Genomic DNA, 19,374 nt, shown 5'->3' with positions numbered 1-19,374 from the left:
GCCCATTTTCTTTTCTCTCTGAGGTCAGTTGGGGTAAGATCATCAATTATGAAAAAGCTATCATTCTCTAGTGCTCCCTTTGCTTCCCCTATTGTCTTCAGCTTGTCCTGAAAAAAACGACAGATTTCCTGGCTATGTCGGCTTCTTTATTTCACACTCTTACCATCTCTGTGAGCAAGTTTGATTTTACAGGTTGGATACCCACTTTCTGTAACACTTGCTGATGCTATTTCCATGCAATCTTCTTTTTCCGACAAAGGGTATCCAACAATTCGCAAATTGTTGCAGAAAGAAAATCTCTCATGGTTGTTAATCCAGGCAGAATGTTTATATCTGTCTGCTTCCAACTTCTCAACTCGTTTTGATAAACTTTCCCATAATGATCTTTTTATGTTGTTCTCTTTTTCTACTCTGATACACTGAATATCAAGGGCTGTGCCAAAGTCTCTCTGTACAGTAGCTATTTAAGTTTAGTGAAAATGTTTTGAACTGCCTCCTCCAAGGCATCTAATATTACAGTCAGTATCGTAGCATGCATTGTCTGATTCAGCTTGCCTGGTGCTGTAGCATAGGTTCGGAGTTGACATTTTGTAGGCGATTGGCCAGACTTCTTTTGTATTTTGCTGCTTGAGATTTTCCCATTTTAATGTTCAGATGACAGCTAAGATATGAAAATATGCGCAACAAGTTATATCCCCACTTTTATTGGCTAAAGATGATGTGAGAGTCATCAAAGTGAAGAAAAATTTGAGAGCCCACAAAAAGCATGTCTACTCTCCTGCCATGTCCTTTGACCTTCCACAATACCAAGGGTCTAATACCTGCTTGGTTTCTTGAGACATGTTCTTTCTATTGATACTAAAATACCTCTGGCAGCACATCCTAGTAGACTGATTGTTATATCAGAAGACCAACTAAGAAAGATATACTAGTGTTGTTATATTAAGGGAGCATCATATATTACCAACCAGCTAAACTTGGAGCATGCATAAAACTAGATGCTCTTGATAAGCTTGCTTTCTTATAGAGAAGATAGGGTATGACAGCTGCTTGTCATTCTTATTGTGTGTTCTTATTATTGCTAGTAAGATACCCTATATGCCATATGTAGTTCTGTCCCATCTACTGGCAAAGTTGCTAAATTGATGTTGCAATTGAAGGAGGAACTGGCTCATATCAACATGTCACGAATGTGTGGTAAATATCATTTGTTCACACAGTGCAAGAATAAATTTGATAATTTCAACAATAAGAGAGGAATCTTAACAATGATATGGCAGTCATACAAGTGACTATTTTATCATGTAACATTATAGCATCATGTATCTTCCATCGTATTTCTATCATAAAGCTCAACACAATTGTGTTTGTGATTAAAAGTCCAGTTTTCAGAAGATATTGTAACAATAAACATACATCTGTACATAACAAAGAACAGTAGAATGTAAACAGAAGCAGAATTATAGAATTATATGAACTGATTTGGTTCAAGTTTGCTGCCCAGGATGTATTTTATTAATTAATTAATAATGATGAAAATGCTATTTTAGCAAAAATTTAAGGATATGAGAACTTAAATAATAATGAAAAACTTTCCAAACACTTTTTTGTTTCAGAATATTGATTGATCATTTAAAATAAACTGGAAATACTTGTGAAATTTCTATTATTTTGGCTGCCTCGAGTGATCGGACACACCAAATAGTTGCCTTGCAATTACTTCTGTACAATCTGTGAAATGATCCCTTTCTTCTTCTTTTTTTAGACCCACAAGAACATCCTCAGAATGAAGAATATTGGGGACATGTTAATCCTATAGGACCCAGAGCTTGCTATGATGAAGGCAAGAGAGTAGCAGAGACAATGTGTCATGCATACATTGCAAAGCAGGTATATGTTCCTTATAAATGCAAATTGTAACAATTCATGTATGCTCTCATTAGCTGGTCATTCATCTTCTTTTTTTTTATTCCATCAGGCTACAAAATAGTGTTGAAAAAGGTTAAAAACTTTCCTTCTGGGTACCTGTCTGTTAATATTAGTTTGTCTCCTGCATACCATAACTGTACTATGCAAATATATATATATATATATATAAGCATCCTGTTGTGCTATGTGAACAGGTTATGAAAGAATCCTGTTTCAATGAAGTTTTCATTTTTCTTGATTAAATGGTAAAGTGTGTTGTGCACAGGACCCTTTGACTAAATTTGATACAAAATTGTTACACTTTTGAACTTGTTAACAAGTACAAAGGTGTAGCTGCAAGAAATGTAGCAATATAACATATGCTACACACTAAAGTAGACACATCATGGTAAAGAATTCTTTTTTGATATCTTTTCAGTACATTTATGCTCTCTTATATTGACATCAAGAAGAAAGCAAAAATCACATGATGGGAAGGAACACCTGACTTTTTTCATTACTTTGTATAGAAATGTATCTGCAAACAGTGAACAATGGTAGTGAGTTTTTTATTCAATTTAAATTACTGGGCCAGGTATTTATAGCTTGGAAAAATTAAGAATGTTCACGGTCAGAAAAAATGTTTTTTCCCTGGAACATAAATCCGACGAAGTCGGATTTTCCTCTGTGGAACAAATTGTAGGGGGTGTCTGAAAGGGGATGAGCCCCCCTCAGAAGCTGAAGCTTTTTGAAAATTGAAGACCCAATTGACGCGATTTGGTGGCCCATTTTACAGTGATTGCCAGTGTACTACACATGTGTTAAACCATGTTACAGTAGCACATGAGTCCTTTTGTTGCAACTTGAATCCCGGTATCGTAACTACAACTGGTATTTTCCTCAACTTTCATCATTGGTTCAAAGCACTTAGTAACGAGACTGTCAATCTCATAAATTCAATATGCATAGCCTAGGCTACAGTATGTATACTCCTACACGTACGGTTATAAAAAATAACACGCTATATTAGGGCCTTTGTTTTTTTAAGATACACTTCTAAAAGAAAAGCACAAACCTTGGAAAAAAGCAACCCACACTATCCTTCATTCATACTCGACGTAAGATATAAGATTATCACGTTCGCACATGGATTTAAGCTAGTAATCCGTACACAAAATGAAATTGGGAGTTCAACACTATTCCATGATATTGGAATAGGGCAACCCCTCCAAGTTCAAAAGTTCACAATGAAAAGTTTTTAACTATCAACAAGTCACCACGTGTTTGGCACTTCAGACAATAAGAATGTAACATAGGGGCTACATAAATACGGGATTATAAACTACATAAATTAGAATAGTACAGATTTATTCATATCGTTAATCGGCTGTTGTTTACTCCAGAAAATATACTTTCAATATGTATAATATCAATCAAAAAATAAAAAAAGTGGGGAAAGATAACTATAAATGACATCGGGAAACCCCCCATTAATAAACGAATCCATTTCATTACAGCATCAACTCTCAAGTACCGCACAGCAGTGTGTACCAGTACCGTACCCTAGGCTATAATAATATACAGTTCCAGATTTAAACTGGATATACTCCCTGCGGTTTTGGCTCAAAATTTATTAAATCGTTATAATTATTATAACAAAATGAGGTGAAATGCATAAGGGTAAGATTTTGTACATGGGAACCTTCACAATCATCGTTTGAAGGAAAAATAAATAACGAAAATTTCAAAATAACTTTGAAGTCCTGTAACATGCTGAGCCCAAGTAACGTTCGATATTAGGTGTAGCCTAGGTCACGTAGTGCACGTAGGCCTACATTGACCCGCAGATAGTGACTGACGGTAAATCGGTAATAATAGTTTAATGTGCTAATTTAATGGTTCACATGATGTTTTATTGTGGGACACGTCTAATTGCTTTTCATTTTCCTTTCCATCTTTCTTTCTTTCATCCGTCGTCCCTCTTCATGTTTTTGCTGTCTGTTTTTTTATTTTTTCATCTCTGCTCCAAAATTTCCCGCGAGTGATGAAGATTTATTTTTTTATCTCTGCTCCAAAATTTCCCGCGAGTGACTAAAATATCCCGGGAAAGAGGTTCCCGCGTAACCTGCTTTATCCTGGCCTGAGAATGTTTACAGTCATCTTCCTGCCCCAGTCGCTTCTAGAATATATGCAAAATGACAAAAAGAGTAACTAGGAAATTATAAACAGTGAATGAACAAACATGAACAAAGAACTATTGGCATCCATGAACATACAATTGACTGAGAAAAATGAAGCAAAGAAGATATTGGGCAACACTTTTGATAAGAGAAGCAGTTATTGCAATTTAGTAAGTTTTAGCAACCACTTTTCATTGACTCAATTGAAGTTTTGTCACTACTTCAGTGTTTGTGAGCTTTTGGATCATCATGCTGTCGCTCTTATATTGATGAATTCCATTTTCTTTTGAAGATACTTAGATACTGAGGTAATGTTAACATTCTTCTGTCTCACTTATGTTTCACTGTCACTCTAGGAAAATGTTGGAAGTACGAGTAGCTAGAATATTCAACACCTTTGGTCCCAGAATGCACATGAACGATGGTCGAGTGGTCAGCAATTTCATCATCCAGTCTCTCAAGGGAGAACCAATAACAATATTTGGATCTGGCAAGCAGACTAGGTCATTCCAGTATGTTTCGTAAGTACCTGTATTATAGCTCTAGTTTATGAGCTATGTGACAAGCAAACATGTAATTGCTCGGATTGTTGCCGCAAATGCTATATGAACCCTCAGAAGACAGTTATTTTCAAAACTAACATCAGTCAATTCTGACTGCAAAAGTAACATTTAGCACATGATCAGTAGTTCACATCATACTATTGTGATAAGATAGAACCCAAAGTAAACAGTGATTCAGATATGAACAACCTTAGCTGTTATTTGAAAAAAGATATGTCCATTAGACAAGTTCCTGGTATACATATACTGTATGCTTAGAGTTGCACCACATCATCAGTAGTTCACCTTAACAACTAGTTTAGTGGGTAATTGTCATTAAAGTGATTTAATTTGTGAATCCATTATGTTTAAACTGTCTGCAGGTGCTCTTTTGTAAGCAATTATCAGTTGGGGAAGTTTGGAATCCAGCAGGTCCATCTCTTCAGATCCAATTTTCATTAGTGCATTTTTTATGTCACAGGTTTTGTTTTGTGGAATTTATGTCAGTTAAATGGTGTAAGAATTGGTGGCTCTTTGGTCATGAGCATTTTAAAAGATAGTTCTCTTGGTAAGAAATATGCCTTCATTGGCAGCATTTATATCTTCCAAATAATTGTTTCTGTAAGAATGTTCTTACCTATTTTACAGACCAGGGTATCTCGAAGTATCCCCTTTAAGCCTTTTAAGGTGGCTAAAGGGAACTTCAGTGTTTCTATGTAAGTATTGATATGTTTCCAAGGGCCTAGGGTAAGTTTTTTTTCAAATAGACTGCTAGCTTGAAACATTTGCTTGACTTCCCACAGTGCAGGCAACTTTTGTCTGTAAAATGCACCATTTAATTGAAGATAAATTCTGTTTGAAGTCAGCTTGGTTAACAGTGTAGGGAATAATCTGAGATTTTATTAAACTCATAGAGGTCATTGCAGTTCCTGCAAATGTTTCTTGGTCTGACTTCAGAGCTAAGTGGAGTGTCTTTTGGAAGTGACAACAACTTGAGTCACAATTATAGCTGTTTCTCAAAATGTCAGAAAATGTATGCAGTTATTGTAGTTTGTCAAGAGAGATTGATTTCCATAGTCCAAACTAAGCATGATAAGTATCCTGAAGGTGGGTCTGTGGTTTGATGGTCCTATGCCATGTTTTGTCACTAGAGTAAACTACTGTGGACGTTTCTCATCAATTTCTCTTGAAGGAGTAATGTATCAAATATTTAGTATCCATGGTTATAACACTCTGGATTTTCTCATAATGGGAATTTCAACTGCCTCATTTGATAATCAGAACAAATAAAAGACAAAACACATTGCATGTTTAAGGAGCAGACAGAGCCTCTCAAATTACGAAAAAAAAGTAACAAGTTATAACCACGATATTCTGAGTTTGGATGTTTAAAATCCAAGAGTTAGTGATAAGGGTCCTTTAGAGCTGAGGTGGTAAGGAACAAGTCCACTATACATTGCCATTGTGGTAAAAAAAAAGAACAAAAATCACTATCTAAGCATATGAAATCCTATAGGTGGCTAGGCTGCATTGTGACATACACTTACAATGTTAGGATAGAATTTGGTTTAGTAACACAAACAAGGGAAGAAAGAAAAAAGTTTTGTTTCAAAATACAAATGCACAAGAGGTGGCCAAACATTTCATGAATGATTCTTTTGGGTGTTTGCACATAATTTTTATTATTATTCACACACTGTAGGTGATTTTTTGCAAGCAATATCAGATTTATATTGATACATTAACACGGCAATTAACATACAGAAACGCTCTACTCAAAGCCAACAACATTATCATTTGGCTAGTGATGGCAGACTGTCATTTCTCAGAAAAGTTACTTAAATTACTAAAATCGTAGGGTCTTCATTAACTGTCTTTGTTAGAAAAAACATTCATCAGGTAGAATTAAATTATCGAATGAACCTTACAATTGTACTTAATTGGTACTTTTATATTAGTAACAGGGATGCCAGAATTCAATAAAACAATTTGGCCTCAAAGACTTAATGGAGTTCACAATGCCATAGTATTCTACAAAGTGTGTAGGATCCTGACAATTATTAACAAATTCCTTGAGTGTGAAGAAGTCATCTTTATGAGACATAAGGTCATGAACAAAATTTAATTTTTTCATCAATCCAGTGACTGTAACAAACTGGCTGATTCCCACCCCAAGTTAAGCTGTTGTTCCTATAGGAAGACTTAAGGCAATCTGTGCATCATTGAAAGAATCCAGCACATTGTGTAAATCCAAATATGTTAACCCAAGTATTTCTTTCCAGAAGGAGTTTGTAACTTTAGAGCTGATAACTTTATCAAAATAGACGCCTTTCATAAACAAATTATCAAAGTTCATACCATATAACAAACTTCTAGCAAAAATTTTGCTACTGCCCCCAAAAAAGCGAGTGGAACAACTTATTTTTAAGCCTAAACAATAGCTAACAAATTCAACCGTTTTAAGACTACCTTAAGAAAAATCTTTGATTATCTGATAATGACAAACACGATCAGATTTATAAGGCTAAACAAATATAAAAGTAAGGAGTTGATCCTTGTCATAACGTCAGCACCTGGTAATGCCATTGTCTACAGTAATAGTTAAATAATGGGAGACTTAGCGACTTGACAACTGTAATACCACTTAGTACAGTTAAATTGCACTTAAGCCAAACCTTGACTAAGCTATTCATTTCTGCTAAAGCGTTTTCGTAACTCTTACTGAATCATCTCTAGTTCACTTTGCAAATCATCGATATACCTTCTTTATTCAATGCTTTCTTGTCTGTTACATTCTAAATGCTAACTAAGAGACACAACACTCTTTGTTTCTCTGCTTTTTGATTTTTTATAGAACGCATGCAAAATAGTTTACCTCGAATATTCATATAAAGTAAAGTCTTCAAAATTGAGTTTCGTTTGCACTCTTAATTTTTCCGGGTCACTTTTGTTACCCGGATTCCTGATAAAAATAGTTTCATCCTTTTCAGGATAAGTTTAATCCATTCCCGGATAAAATTCAACCATTCCCGATTCAATTTCATTAGGCATGGTATCATTTCACTGTACCGTTCCTGATCAGAACGTAGCGCTTGATGCTATTGGCTGATGTACATCATGTGACAAAAGCTTTGATCGTGCTGCAGCTCTCGAACGAACGCTATTCGAACACATACGCCATCTTTTCGAAACTTTGCACTCACGAAATGCTCTTATGGATCTCGCAGAAGCAAAATTACTTCAATGGGGATCGGAGAAGTACGTCAAGAATTTCAAAGGTGAGTTATTAGGCACTTTCCATTTCGTTTGTTGTGTTAATCATACGCAATAAAGTTAGTGCTTTGAAGAAGCGATGCTCAATCCGTCACGGGTTTAGTCTGGCCTAGCGTTATACAGTGTACACTATAGTGTGTATCGTGTGGTGTGAAAACTATAAACGCTTCAGACTGTACTGTACAGTATACTACAGTACTGTACATGCCTACACACAACAGTATGCAGTACTATTGTGAAGCCTCTATGGTGCTACAGGGCAAACAGTATTACTGTATGGTGGGTTCTAATGTTCAGTTGCTACTTCACCACAAAGTGGATTGTCATTTTTCGATAACCAAATGAATTAAATGACATAAGTAAGGCAGGCAAGGTCAAATAAGGGTTCCTGGTAATTTAGATTTAGGTAATAACTGTACTTTTACGTTGAAATGAAAACAACACTGATTTTTTGTACTTTTTTTTAATCAATATTTAAATAAGTTTCTGCAAAAGAAAAAAAACAGAGATGGTAAAGTCGTCATTAATACATATACATTTAATACAATACGTAATACAAATACATTTGTAGGCTAGTGTCCATAGGCTCATGGTATTGTGTAATAGTACAGTCGACGCTTGAAGTAGCGGTTCCGCGAATATTTCAGGTATACCCGGTTATACCGAGCAGGTATGCCGCTTTTTGTTAATGCTTATACCGATGCACCTTAGCATAAAGTTGCTTATGGTCTTGCCTAGTAATGGCAAAAAGAGGGGCAAAATAACACACTAAATGGTATGCAGAAACTTCTTTGAATTCATTATACTGTTCATGGAAATAGATCATAAGGATCTGAGATCCATATTGAAACGTTATGTAAACTTCATTTATGGCAATATGTTTTAAAATGCAAATTAAGGTAAGGGAAAATTGGCCAAATACAGGTCTTTTCATATTGTGTTCATATACCATACTGTGTGCAAAAGTGGGTGCTGTACAGAAAGCTTGTGATACAAATAGGCTCTTAATTGCATGAGGTCTGCAGATAAAAAAAAAAAAATTGCAGAAATGAAGTTTCATGGAGGTATTACTACAATGAATTTTTAGAGAAGTAACATTTTGCTATCATATGTTGTCTTTGCTAAATTTCAGGAAGTCTAGTTTTGTGCTGGCACAGGTCGCCATGAAGCAACAGGCTACCCGGAAAACCGACTGCAATATGTGAGGAAAAAGGACCAAAATTAAGACAAAGAAGTCTGTTCGCGACCCTCATAAACCTTCAAAGCTGGTTGACACAACAGATTTGGAATTGACATCAGGTAAATTAAAATTTATTTATTTATTTATTTATTTATTCTTTCATCCATACATCCATCCATCCATTCATTCATTCATGTAGTTTTTGCATCTATTGACTTTTGTTGCTTAAAACAATATCAATGATTGTTCTTCACAGATGATGCAGAGGAGTGTGTTATTTCAGCGATGGTAATGTGTCTGAAGACTGGAGTATCACAGAGCCTTTAATATCAGAGACAATAAGAAGAGTTCTGTGGGAGATATTCTCTCAGAAAATACACAACAGATGGCATGGTAAGAGTTTTACTCAATACATGTGCTATTCTTGACGAACAGGAACCCGAACTAAAGTGCCAAAAGCTTACTTGCTGTAAGACTTAAGAAGAGTGAATAATGCCACGTTGTAGGCTACACAGTATATATCAACATTAATTGGGCCATAAGAGTATGGTATGAGTGTTTTGCTAGTCCTTTTCTAGCCTTTCCTTGGGTACCTGTTAGGTTGATTGCAATTTTGCTGAGCTTCAAAATCATGCAAATCTGCTTTTTCTCTTTCTTTTATGACTCTTCTATATTTAGTACTTTAAGTTAACGAAGGTTGCCTCACATTCTTAAAATCATATATGTTTCTCAAAGAGAATGACCTAACGGTTATGAAATGATTGAGAATCACAATGATAATGATGCATGGTGTTGGTGATGGTGATGATGATAGTGAAGATGGTGGTGGTGGTGATGATGATGATGATGGTAGTGTTGGTGATGATGGTGGTGTTGGTGATGATGGTGATGATGATGAGGAGGAGCTGGTTGCAAAATTTCAAAATTGTGGCAATGTATGGTTGTATCCTTTTATGTCAGAATGTTGCAATTTGAAAACAAAAATGTGTAATGTCTCATTTATCTTTTCAACAGATTGGCACAAACATACCATCTGTCCTTGAAAAAGTTCAACAGCCACAGCCTTTCGTTTTGGCATGAGGACCAAGAGAGCAACCAGAGCAGGTGTTTAGTAGAGTTGAAAAAAGGGGGCTACCTTGCCAATTACTTCTGCAGACAGTTGACATATGTTTTAAAATGCTTGAACTCAATTATACATGAGAAATAGAATGATACAACACCTGGGACTTTTTGAGAACTTTTTGAACCAGAAGACTGAGCAATCATCACCTTTTGTTTACCCGTCATGGTATTAATGGATATCACATTATCTTAGATAAGTTCGAGTTCAGTTTGTCCACCCATTTTCAATACTGACACTTGACAGGTCAAATTGCACTGGAATAGTTCGGGTGAGCCGGTTGCATAATTTAATTGCAAAAATTCCTCATTGTTATGTGTGAGCTGTTCAGATTTTGAAGATGAATAGAGGGATGGTGTTATTTCTAGTATAAACAGTGAGTGATGCATTGGTACTTAACCTGCCCCCACTATCTCCCCCAACTCAAATCTGCTTATGCCACTCAAAGTAACAAGAGAAACATCATCAAGCATTCATACGTCATAATTCAAGCACTTGTTCATATCCACACATGTTGGTGGTTCAGTAAAATACTTAAAGCAGCATTTTGCGTCCTCGACTATGATATTTCTCAACCTCACTGACTCCACTATGCCATAACGACATACATAACTAGCTTATCTATTTATATTTTACTTCAAATGGTGGCATAAAAGTCGAAAAAATTGCAACTTTCAACTTTGTTGTTCTCCAAGATATTTTCCGTTGGGAACCCAATAAACCTCGCCCATAATATGAATATTTAAACACTACGAACGTCATTGACAGATACGTAATATAACACCACGCTTGATTTGTGTACAGTCTATATGGCAGTTGTACCAGGGAGTTGCATAACAACTCCCAACGCAAAGTGTTGAATCTATTTTTAGCAACGGCTCATAACTAAACCTGCATCTCTGATTGGTTGAATTCAAACTAGTGGGTTTGGGAACTGAATGCGATTTAATTTTGTATGTGGAATACTCGCCAATTAACGTTTTTGGCAGGGAAAAACTTGGCTAATATCTTAATTTGCTGTTTTGTGATTTGATGTATGTAAAAAACTCGATGGACATGTCAAAAAAAGTAGAAAACGGCGACCAAACGCAAAATGCTCATGAATAAACATACTATTCACTGATTGGTGGAATTCAAACTAGTGGATTTGGAGATATGAAAACTTTGTCGAGGACACTTTTACTCGTTATCGATATAAATCGTTAATTACTCGCTAATTAACGCTCTTGGCAGGGTGAAACTTGGATGGTATCTTAGTTTGCTGATTTATGATTGATACATGTAAAAAAATCGATGCACATGTTAAAAAGGTGGAAAAAAGCGACCCAACGCAAAATGCTGCTTTAAGTTTTCGAAGTATTTTCATTTATTTTAATACATAGAACATTCGATGCAATTAATATTAATAAAATTTTGCAGAGGTAAACATAGTAAGGAAATTATTTTTACAAACATTTTCTTATTCCCATGACAAATCACATCTCTATCTTTTCTGCTGTATGGAACAAAGATTTTGTGCATGCAATTTAAAGTCTTACCTATTGTTAAGATGTACAATATCAAAGTGGTGTCATTCTATAGTACTAAGTTATTTGTAGCAAACCAAAATATATCAAAGTATCATTATTTGGTAAATAATGTAAGACCATTCGTTGAGTGGCTGGTGGAGTAGCATTTTTCAGAATTTTTCATTATCCTGCAATATGTAGATTTCAAAGGTTAAAGTTAGTAGGAGATGATCTCTTTTAAGCATATTCTAACATTTGAACCTATTGTAGGATATCTTTAGTGGAGATTTTAAAGCATAAGACATATGCTTCTAGTTAGGATGTAAAGATTTTGAAAGCAAAAAGTTACACATAAATTGCCACAACAAGTCACGAGTTACATATATAACAGGGATATTACTAAAAATAGTTTACACTTTTGCTGCCTTGATAAAACTCTCGCATTCCATCCACTTTTCCATTTCCGCTTTTGTTCATCAGTATTGTAACCCAAATCAACCTCTTTCTATAAGTAGAAATAATTGACGTTGTTTGTTAACGAAGTTGTTAAAAAGAATAAAGACATGGCCAAGTTATTTTCAGATTTGTATGTTGTTTCTTATTCATAACATATCCAGAACGTAAGAACCCTTGAAACGGAAACCGGATCAAATTTATCCGGAATGGGGTCATTGTTGTTTTGATCCGGAAATCCGGATCATTTTGATCCGGGCGGGGTCGGTTCCCCTGGGATCCGGAAGCCGGATCAAATTTGATCCGGAATGGGGTCATTGTTCTTTGATCCGGAAATCCGGATCATTTTGATCCGGACGGGGTCGGTGCCCCTGGGATCCGGAAACCGGATCAAATTTGATCCGGAATGAATCAAATTTGATCCGGATGTTTTAAGAGTGTGGAAGAGTTAACACAGTGTCGGGACAATGCAGGGTACATTCATAATCATATGTCTTTGATATTGGTCAATTCTCCATAACCCTTGTAGTAATTTATGGTCAAAATACCGACTTGCAAGATTTCTTTGTAGTACTGTTGTGGAAAGAAACAATTACCACACTGTCCAAATGAAAAGTATAATTAATATCTTCAAACATTCCCACCTGCTTTCACAACAAAAAGTTCCCAATATAGGTCCATCCTCTTTTTGGTACAGTTTCTCTGTTGACCCATCATATTTTACATTGGTTTTCTATCACATCTCTTTTACCTCTGAGTCATGAGAGAGCTGCACATAAAACTTTCTCCTGGTCACTATATAAAAAATCTCACATGGATGGGACGTGGTCTTCTAGTATTGATGGGACCAGGACCAACTGTAGACATATGGCTCATATGGACATATAATCTCAGTGTCATCAAATCCCATTAGTACACTCAGCACCTCTCGTTTAACCCATAGCTCACATGGTATTACATTTGACTCTGAAACACTGTGAAAACCAAGATTGTTTTTGACGAGAAAATTATTGGAATAAGTCTCTTGTGGAATTGCTTGGGACAACATGAGTGCAGCCAGTGCTTCAATGATTCTGTGACATAATTTAGGTTGTTCATCACTTTCCTCTAAGGGATATATTTTGTATAGCACAGAGATACCATTTTCCAGTGTGCAATCAGAAGTAGAATGTACATACCTAGCATGTCTTGTGCCATGTATTACAATTACAGAGACTAGAATGTAGCATTATTAGGGACAAGTCAATTTTTTTGGGTGAATAGACCCATAGTCACACTAGCCAAATAGCTATTGTTTTTTTTATTTCTTTAAAAAGTAGTCGCTCAAGAATAGGCTCTCCTACATGACAGGCTTTTCAGTTGGCCTTTCTTGTAGATATTCATGGTCTGACCAAGCCCACCCCTGTGATCAAGATATAATCTACACACATGTTTTTTGTTTAAATTACAACTGACTCTTGGTCCCTGCCAAGTGGCTAGGTCAACCAAGCATCCTGTGAGTGAGGAGCCACCTTTCCCAGAGAGTGGCTTCTGGACCTCAAAATCTTAATTTCACCCTTGCATATGTAGCATTTGATGTTTTTTCTAACAGGAGAATTGTGGCTTCTCAAGAATTGTTAGTACTGATAATAGGAATGAACTGTATTATATTCCACTCATTCATTCCCTTGTGATGAATTCAATTTTCTTTTTTTCCTTTAATTAATTACAGCTTAAGGTGCAAGTAATTCCTGAGTGAAATTGACAACTTCACTTGCCCAATTATCTGATCATAATGTATTTTTTTCACACTGATCCTGTTTGGTGGTCAAGATACAAGTAAATAAATCCAAGTGGGCCATCTGCCTATTAACCCATTTTAAGTGTTATCAACAATATATCTCTGTCTGTTTAGCTTGGATGAAGGTCAAACCACCTTAATGAGTACAATAAAACATCTTCTTTCCAGAGGGCAAAAGCTTATATGATTTCTAAAAACAGTAACAACAAAAGAATAGCTTAAGTGAACTTCATTTACAATATTTGCATCCACCTTACTGAGTACAGAGAAATGAAGATTTTTGTGAAAAATCTAAAAGTCATTGAGGTTGCCAGAAGTCAAAGTCACAATAAACATGAATAACTCCAAAGTGAGTGAATTTCATAATTAGTATTGCAGATTCACCGTAGTGACTGTGCCGTAACTAGTGTTCAACCGATTATGCATAACAGAAAATACCGATTACCGATAATTTTTTTCATAATCGTACCGATTCCGATTATTTGAAAATGAAAAAATATCCCATATATACGAAATCGGCAATAAAGTTCGACAGAAACAATTATTGTTGTGATTTTCCCGTTTCCTTTTGCTTCATTGTTATACAAGGCTCTAAGGTATCATTTTGTATATACCAAATTACCTCTGGAGTTTCTCGGAAGAAAATTTTTTTTTTTTTTTTTTAAATTTCCAAAATACGGAAATATGGCATCCTACCTAGTCAGCACTGTGCTAAGTGAATGGCATAACCACCTCGGCGTGAATGTCTCCTGTTAATGGCTTGAAATGGGCTAAGAATAGTTACTCAAAATATCCATCTCAAAAAGTATCTCAGACAAACCATCCATCTTCAATCTGTACCAAAGTGTAAATTTTAATGACATATTGCCTTCAGTGCGACTTTATTTTGTACTTATTTTCAGTATTATACCGTTTATGAACAAATAGAAATGTTATGAACTTGAAGTTAAACATACCTATTCGTTACCTATTTAACTCCATTCAGGTTCAATTATAAAATGTAAGCATAGGCCAATCAAACTGAAAAGCAAATTGTACCATCGTAACTTGTTTAAAATTACTCTAAAATGTAATACCAGATTGATGTAAAGACATAATAACAACTAGTAACTACTCCAATATAAAATATAACATTCCCTCTATAAGACATATATCACTTACAGTACCTTCCAAACAATTGCCGATTTCCAGCAAATTGAAAGTTGTAAAGTAAGCTACGGATTTTTTTTTTTTTTTTTTTGCAAACCGATGGTTAGGCTACATTTCCCATTGACTTAGTGTGGTTGTTAGGCTAACATGTGAAACTTGAAACATGTGTATGTAGTGTTACCTTATATGTTTTCATCGAAAACATAGCAGGTTATCATAAAGCTTGTTTGCTTTCTAGTTTTCAAATAATGTGACCTTGCTGCTGGCTTGATTGCCACCACATATAATTTCATATCACAGTAAACTTGTATCTGTTTAATGTTGATTGATATTTACTTTTGGATTTTGTTAAATAAATATACTGACCCTGATCTTAACATGTAGTTATAGTTAATTTGCTCTTTAGAATGTTTATTCATGTTTTTGTTTGTATTTGTTTTAATACAGTGATCTGGTAAGTACTCAGGCTCTCTCTCATTCTTCTCCTGGAGGTTAATTTTTTGAATTAAGGCTCAGAAAGTGACTGTTTGGATGTTGATTTGTACTAAGGGGCACTTTCAAAACTTGTCGTTGTGGTATGCCGCAGAAGAGTACAGCTCGTGTGCACTCAGGTGTGTCTCATTATTGCAGCAAGCTCAAGTGATCACTCCCGAGCCTTTCCGAAATATTCCACAACAGAGCTAGCATGCACTTAATCCGATTAGAGTTACAAAGAAATCACTGCTGCTAGGAGCAGAAACGATCGATACCTTCAGTCCAGGAAGTTATTATACTGTAGTGATTTACCGAGTTCGACCTACTGTTTCGTCAAGAAAGTGGTTCCCCACCTATTGTTGTTTACAACATCGTAACTACAAATATCGTAATACAAGCACAATCAGTATACACCTTGTCAAATTGGTAGGCCATGAGCTTATCCTAGGCCTACATTGCACAACATCAACCAATGGCCCACAATAAACTTTCAAGAAAGAAAAACTTTGACTTTTTGTTGAAATTGTCACTTCATAACAAAATTGGATGTTAATTATTTTTTAGCTCATACCAGCATGCTGGTGTGAGCTATTGTTACAGTGTGGCGTCTATCACTCTATCCGTCAACAATTGGTAAAACCGCTCCCACTCGCACAGTGTGTGATGGATTTTCATGAAACTTGGACACAAGGACCATTGGGTATAGGGCCATTAGAGATGGTCCGAAATTTGGGGTCAAAGGTCACCTGTGGGCCGTAATGGGCCATTTTGTGGAAATACGCAAAATGCTTCTCCTACAGATTCCAGTTGAGGTTTTGTCACGATAGTACTATGGAAGTTTTACCTTCAGGGTGTTCATAAATTTGAGATCAAAGATCAACTAGGGGTCTTTTGTGGCCCGGACCGCGGCCCTATATTTTCAAATTGCTTCCGTACGTACAGTGTATGGCCAGTTATAATGAAACTTGGTCACAACGTTCCTCGGGATGAGGGTTACGAAGGGTGTTTGGAAAATTGAGGTCAAATGTCATTTAGGGGGTCATCTGGGGTCATTCTTTGTAATATTTTCAAATATCTCAATCTCCTCAAGATTTTGATGAATCATATTCAAATGATGATTGTTGGATTGTGTATGAATAAGGTGATGCCTAATAATTTTTGGTCAAAAGTTAATTACAATCAGTGTTTCCGCTAAGCCGATATGACGCGATTTTGACGCAATGGCTTGCCGATTTGACGCACTGGCGTTCAGAGAGAGAGGAAAAAAAAGAGGGTTTCATTTTCTCATGAATTTTGTACAGTTTGAATAGAAAAAAAAAATCTTTTTAATAGGCATGGTGTTCAGAACTTCAACTTGAAGTGAAGAAATTATTACTGTAAATTGTTTCCAATTTATCGTCAGAAATGTTAAATTAGTGATCGTTACCTTTACCGTAGCGCTGTTTTTCTATACAATCACATAGATTTAACTCGATTGCTGTAAAGCTAAATCATATAACGTATATGCATTGCCTACACTACGATGGTTCGCAATACCAGTGTACTAAATATAATATCTGTATAGCCTACCTTACATTACATTGCAACAGGGTCAGAAATAAGCGGGGCGACGGGTGATTCGCCCTAGCAAGTGCTAAAAAAAGCCCTCTTAATCTCAGATGTCTGTGTAAATTTAATTGTGACATGCTTTTTGCTTTAGTACGGGTTTGCAGTAGCAGCACGAATCGCACAAACAGTTCTCATAATCCCGCATAACATCTGATAAAATTTGAAGCAGTGCGGGAGGGTCGCGCACAATCACCGGGAACTTCTCGCGCAGTCACTGGCAAATTACGGCCTCTACTAAGCAATTTCAGTACCAGCGACAATAACATCAAATCCCCAAAAATCTCCGACCACATGCGGTAGCCTAACTAAGTCAACATGGAACTCTAACCTAGTCATCTGTTTATTCGCTCAAGTTGTGTCGCAAATAAAAAATAAAAATATCCAAGAAAAACTGCAATCTCAGACAACATGTTAGCCTAACAGTCAATGGGAAATGTAGCCTAACCATCGGTTTGCCAAAAAAAATAATAATAACAATACTTTGCGTAGCTTTGTTTTCATACATTCCCTGCTGCTAACGTCGCGTGCAAGGTAGCCAAACACCACACGTAAGCAACGGGAAAATCTAGCTTAAGAATCTCTTAATTCACTGAAATTGTGACGCAGTTAGCTAGAACTAAAATAGCCATGAAATACTGCAACCTTCGACCACATGTTAGCCTAACAACCACACTAAGTCAATAGGAAATGTAGCCTAACCATCGGTTTGCAAACAAAAAAATAGCTGGAAATCGGCAGTTGTTTGTTAGGTATGTGTTATATCTTAGCGAGGAACTGTTGTATTTTACGTACACCGTTGCTGTGGCGATGGATTGAAGGTTTTAACTTCGATTACTTTTCAGCAGTAGCCTATAATGGTTTCGTATTTGGAGGTGGGTAATTTTATCCACACACAAAAAAATACATGATTAAAGGAAAGGGCACCTTCAGTAGAAGCATTGGTGTAGGAAGGTACTTTTGAGTGGGGGGGTGGCTGAAGAATGATGGCCGGCCTGGGGGAGGGGACTAAGGGTAGAATTTTTTTGCATTTCCTGGTGGCCTCAGATGCAATTTGGTGCAATATAGCACACTTCAACACCCACTCCATTTTACTTCAGCCCCTCCATGTTTTCTATTTCAGTTGATGGGTTATGGTTTTCCGTCATATATATTCGGTGGATTGATGTTATTTGCAAAACCATCGCAAATTTTGGCAATTAAACTTTCAATAAATTTGCTATACGGTCTCAGCTAACTAGGAAGAGGGTAATTGTGCTTACTTGATCCTGATGAATGCTTACAACCTTTTCCCAAAATAGCCCCCAGAGCCAAATCTAAATTCCTACCCTGCATTGCAAATGGTGCACTATATTTGAGCCAAATTTTAGCTTGTAAAAGTAAAGCATAATATGCAACAAAGTAGTTTATTATGATTTAGCAATCATCATTTAAATAAAGCTCAGGGTTCCATGCCTCAATTTAAAATCAGACATTTGATTGGCCGATGTTTAGTACACAGGGGCGTAGCCAGTATGTAGCACTGTAGGCCCGGGCCTACACTTTCTTTGGCCAAGTTTTCCTTTCCTTTTTTTAAACAACTCAAATCCATAAGCTTGCTGGACGAGTTTTAGAGTATAGACAGGAAAACTATTAAAATGAACGTAGCAAGAATATGGCTAAATTAGGTGACCTATTCTTCTGTCATCTAGGCTGTCATTTCTATCGCGTGCCGTTTTAATCAACACTCTACCTGCCGAAAAAGACTAGGATCCGATCTTGTCAGTTTCTTAGCATCTAGTTAAGAACCTGTTTACACAGATAATATTTCAGTTGAGAAACATTCCACAGTCAAATAAGCCTATCGTTGATTAACAGACTTTATATCGCTGCAGCACTTTGTTGCCTGTTGTTACTGGCTTACTCTGTACATGTACCTTGCATACTTTAAATACATTATGTAGTATTGAATTAAGTACTTTTTGAACTCCTTTGTTTTTGGGGTTTAAAAGTGATATTGAGTGAGGTGTTTCAAGTTACCAAGAGGCCAGGGAACCAAAAAGAACACTCGGGAAGGGGGGTTTGTAAAACTAAAAATTTTTGTGTACGCTCTGTGCCAAACGATGGTGGCGCTCCCCTCAGATAGTCGAGCCTACAACTTTGAAAATCCTGGCTACGCCCCTGGTAGTACTATTCTATCGGCAAAAAAATACAAAAACATTG

At 36.2% G+C, this 19,374-nt stretch overlaps 1 protein-coding gene across 3 annotated transcripts in view; it reads left to right on the top strand.

The window, feature by feature from the left end:
• The window catches only part of LOC139980540 (UDP-glucuronic acid decarboxylase 1-like), a 94,246-nt gene that overhangs the window by 63,904 nt on the left and 10,968 nt on the right, over positions 1-19,374 (top strand). For 2 of the 3 annotated variants that reach the window (XM_071992256.1, XM_071992255.1), the window contains exons 7-8: positions 1,766-1,890; positions 4,445-4,609. In XM_071992256.1, coding sequence (XP_071848357.1) covers positions 1,766-1,890; positions 4,445-4,471 — 152 coding nt within the window. In that variant the 3' untranslated portion in view covers positions 4,472-4,609. Of the gene's footprint in view, positions 1-1,765; positions 1,891-4,444; positions 4,610-5,278; positions 7,909-9,035; positions 9,203-9,339; positions 9,477-10,097; positions 12,287-19,374 lie in introns of those variants that run through there. The other variant, XM_071992254.1, reaches the window with a different exon arrangement.

The sequence above is a fragment of the Apostichopus japonicus genome, chromosome 15 (assembly GCF_037975245.1).
Source record: "Apostichopus japonicus isolate 1M-3 chromosome 15, ASM3797524v1, whole genome shotgun sequence".
In the NCBI taxonomy this organism is placed as follows: Eukaryota; Metazoa; Echinodermata; class Holothuroidea; order Aspidochirotida; family Stichopodidae; genus Apostichopus; species Apostichopus japonicus.
The sequence above is the reverse complement of the archived record's forward strand: the minus strand, read 5'-3'. Positions and strand labels throughout refer to the sequence as shown.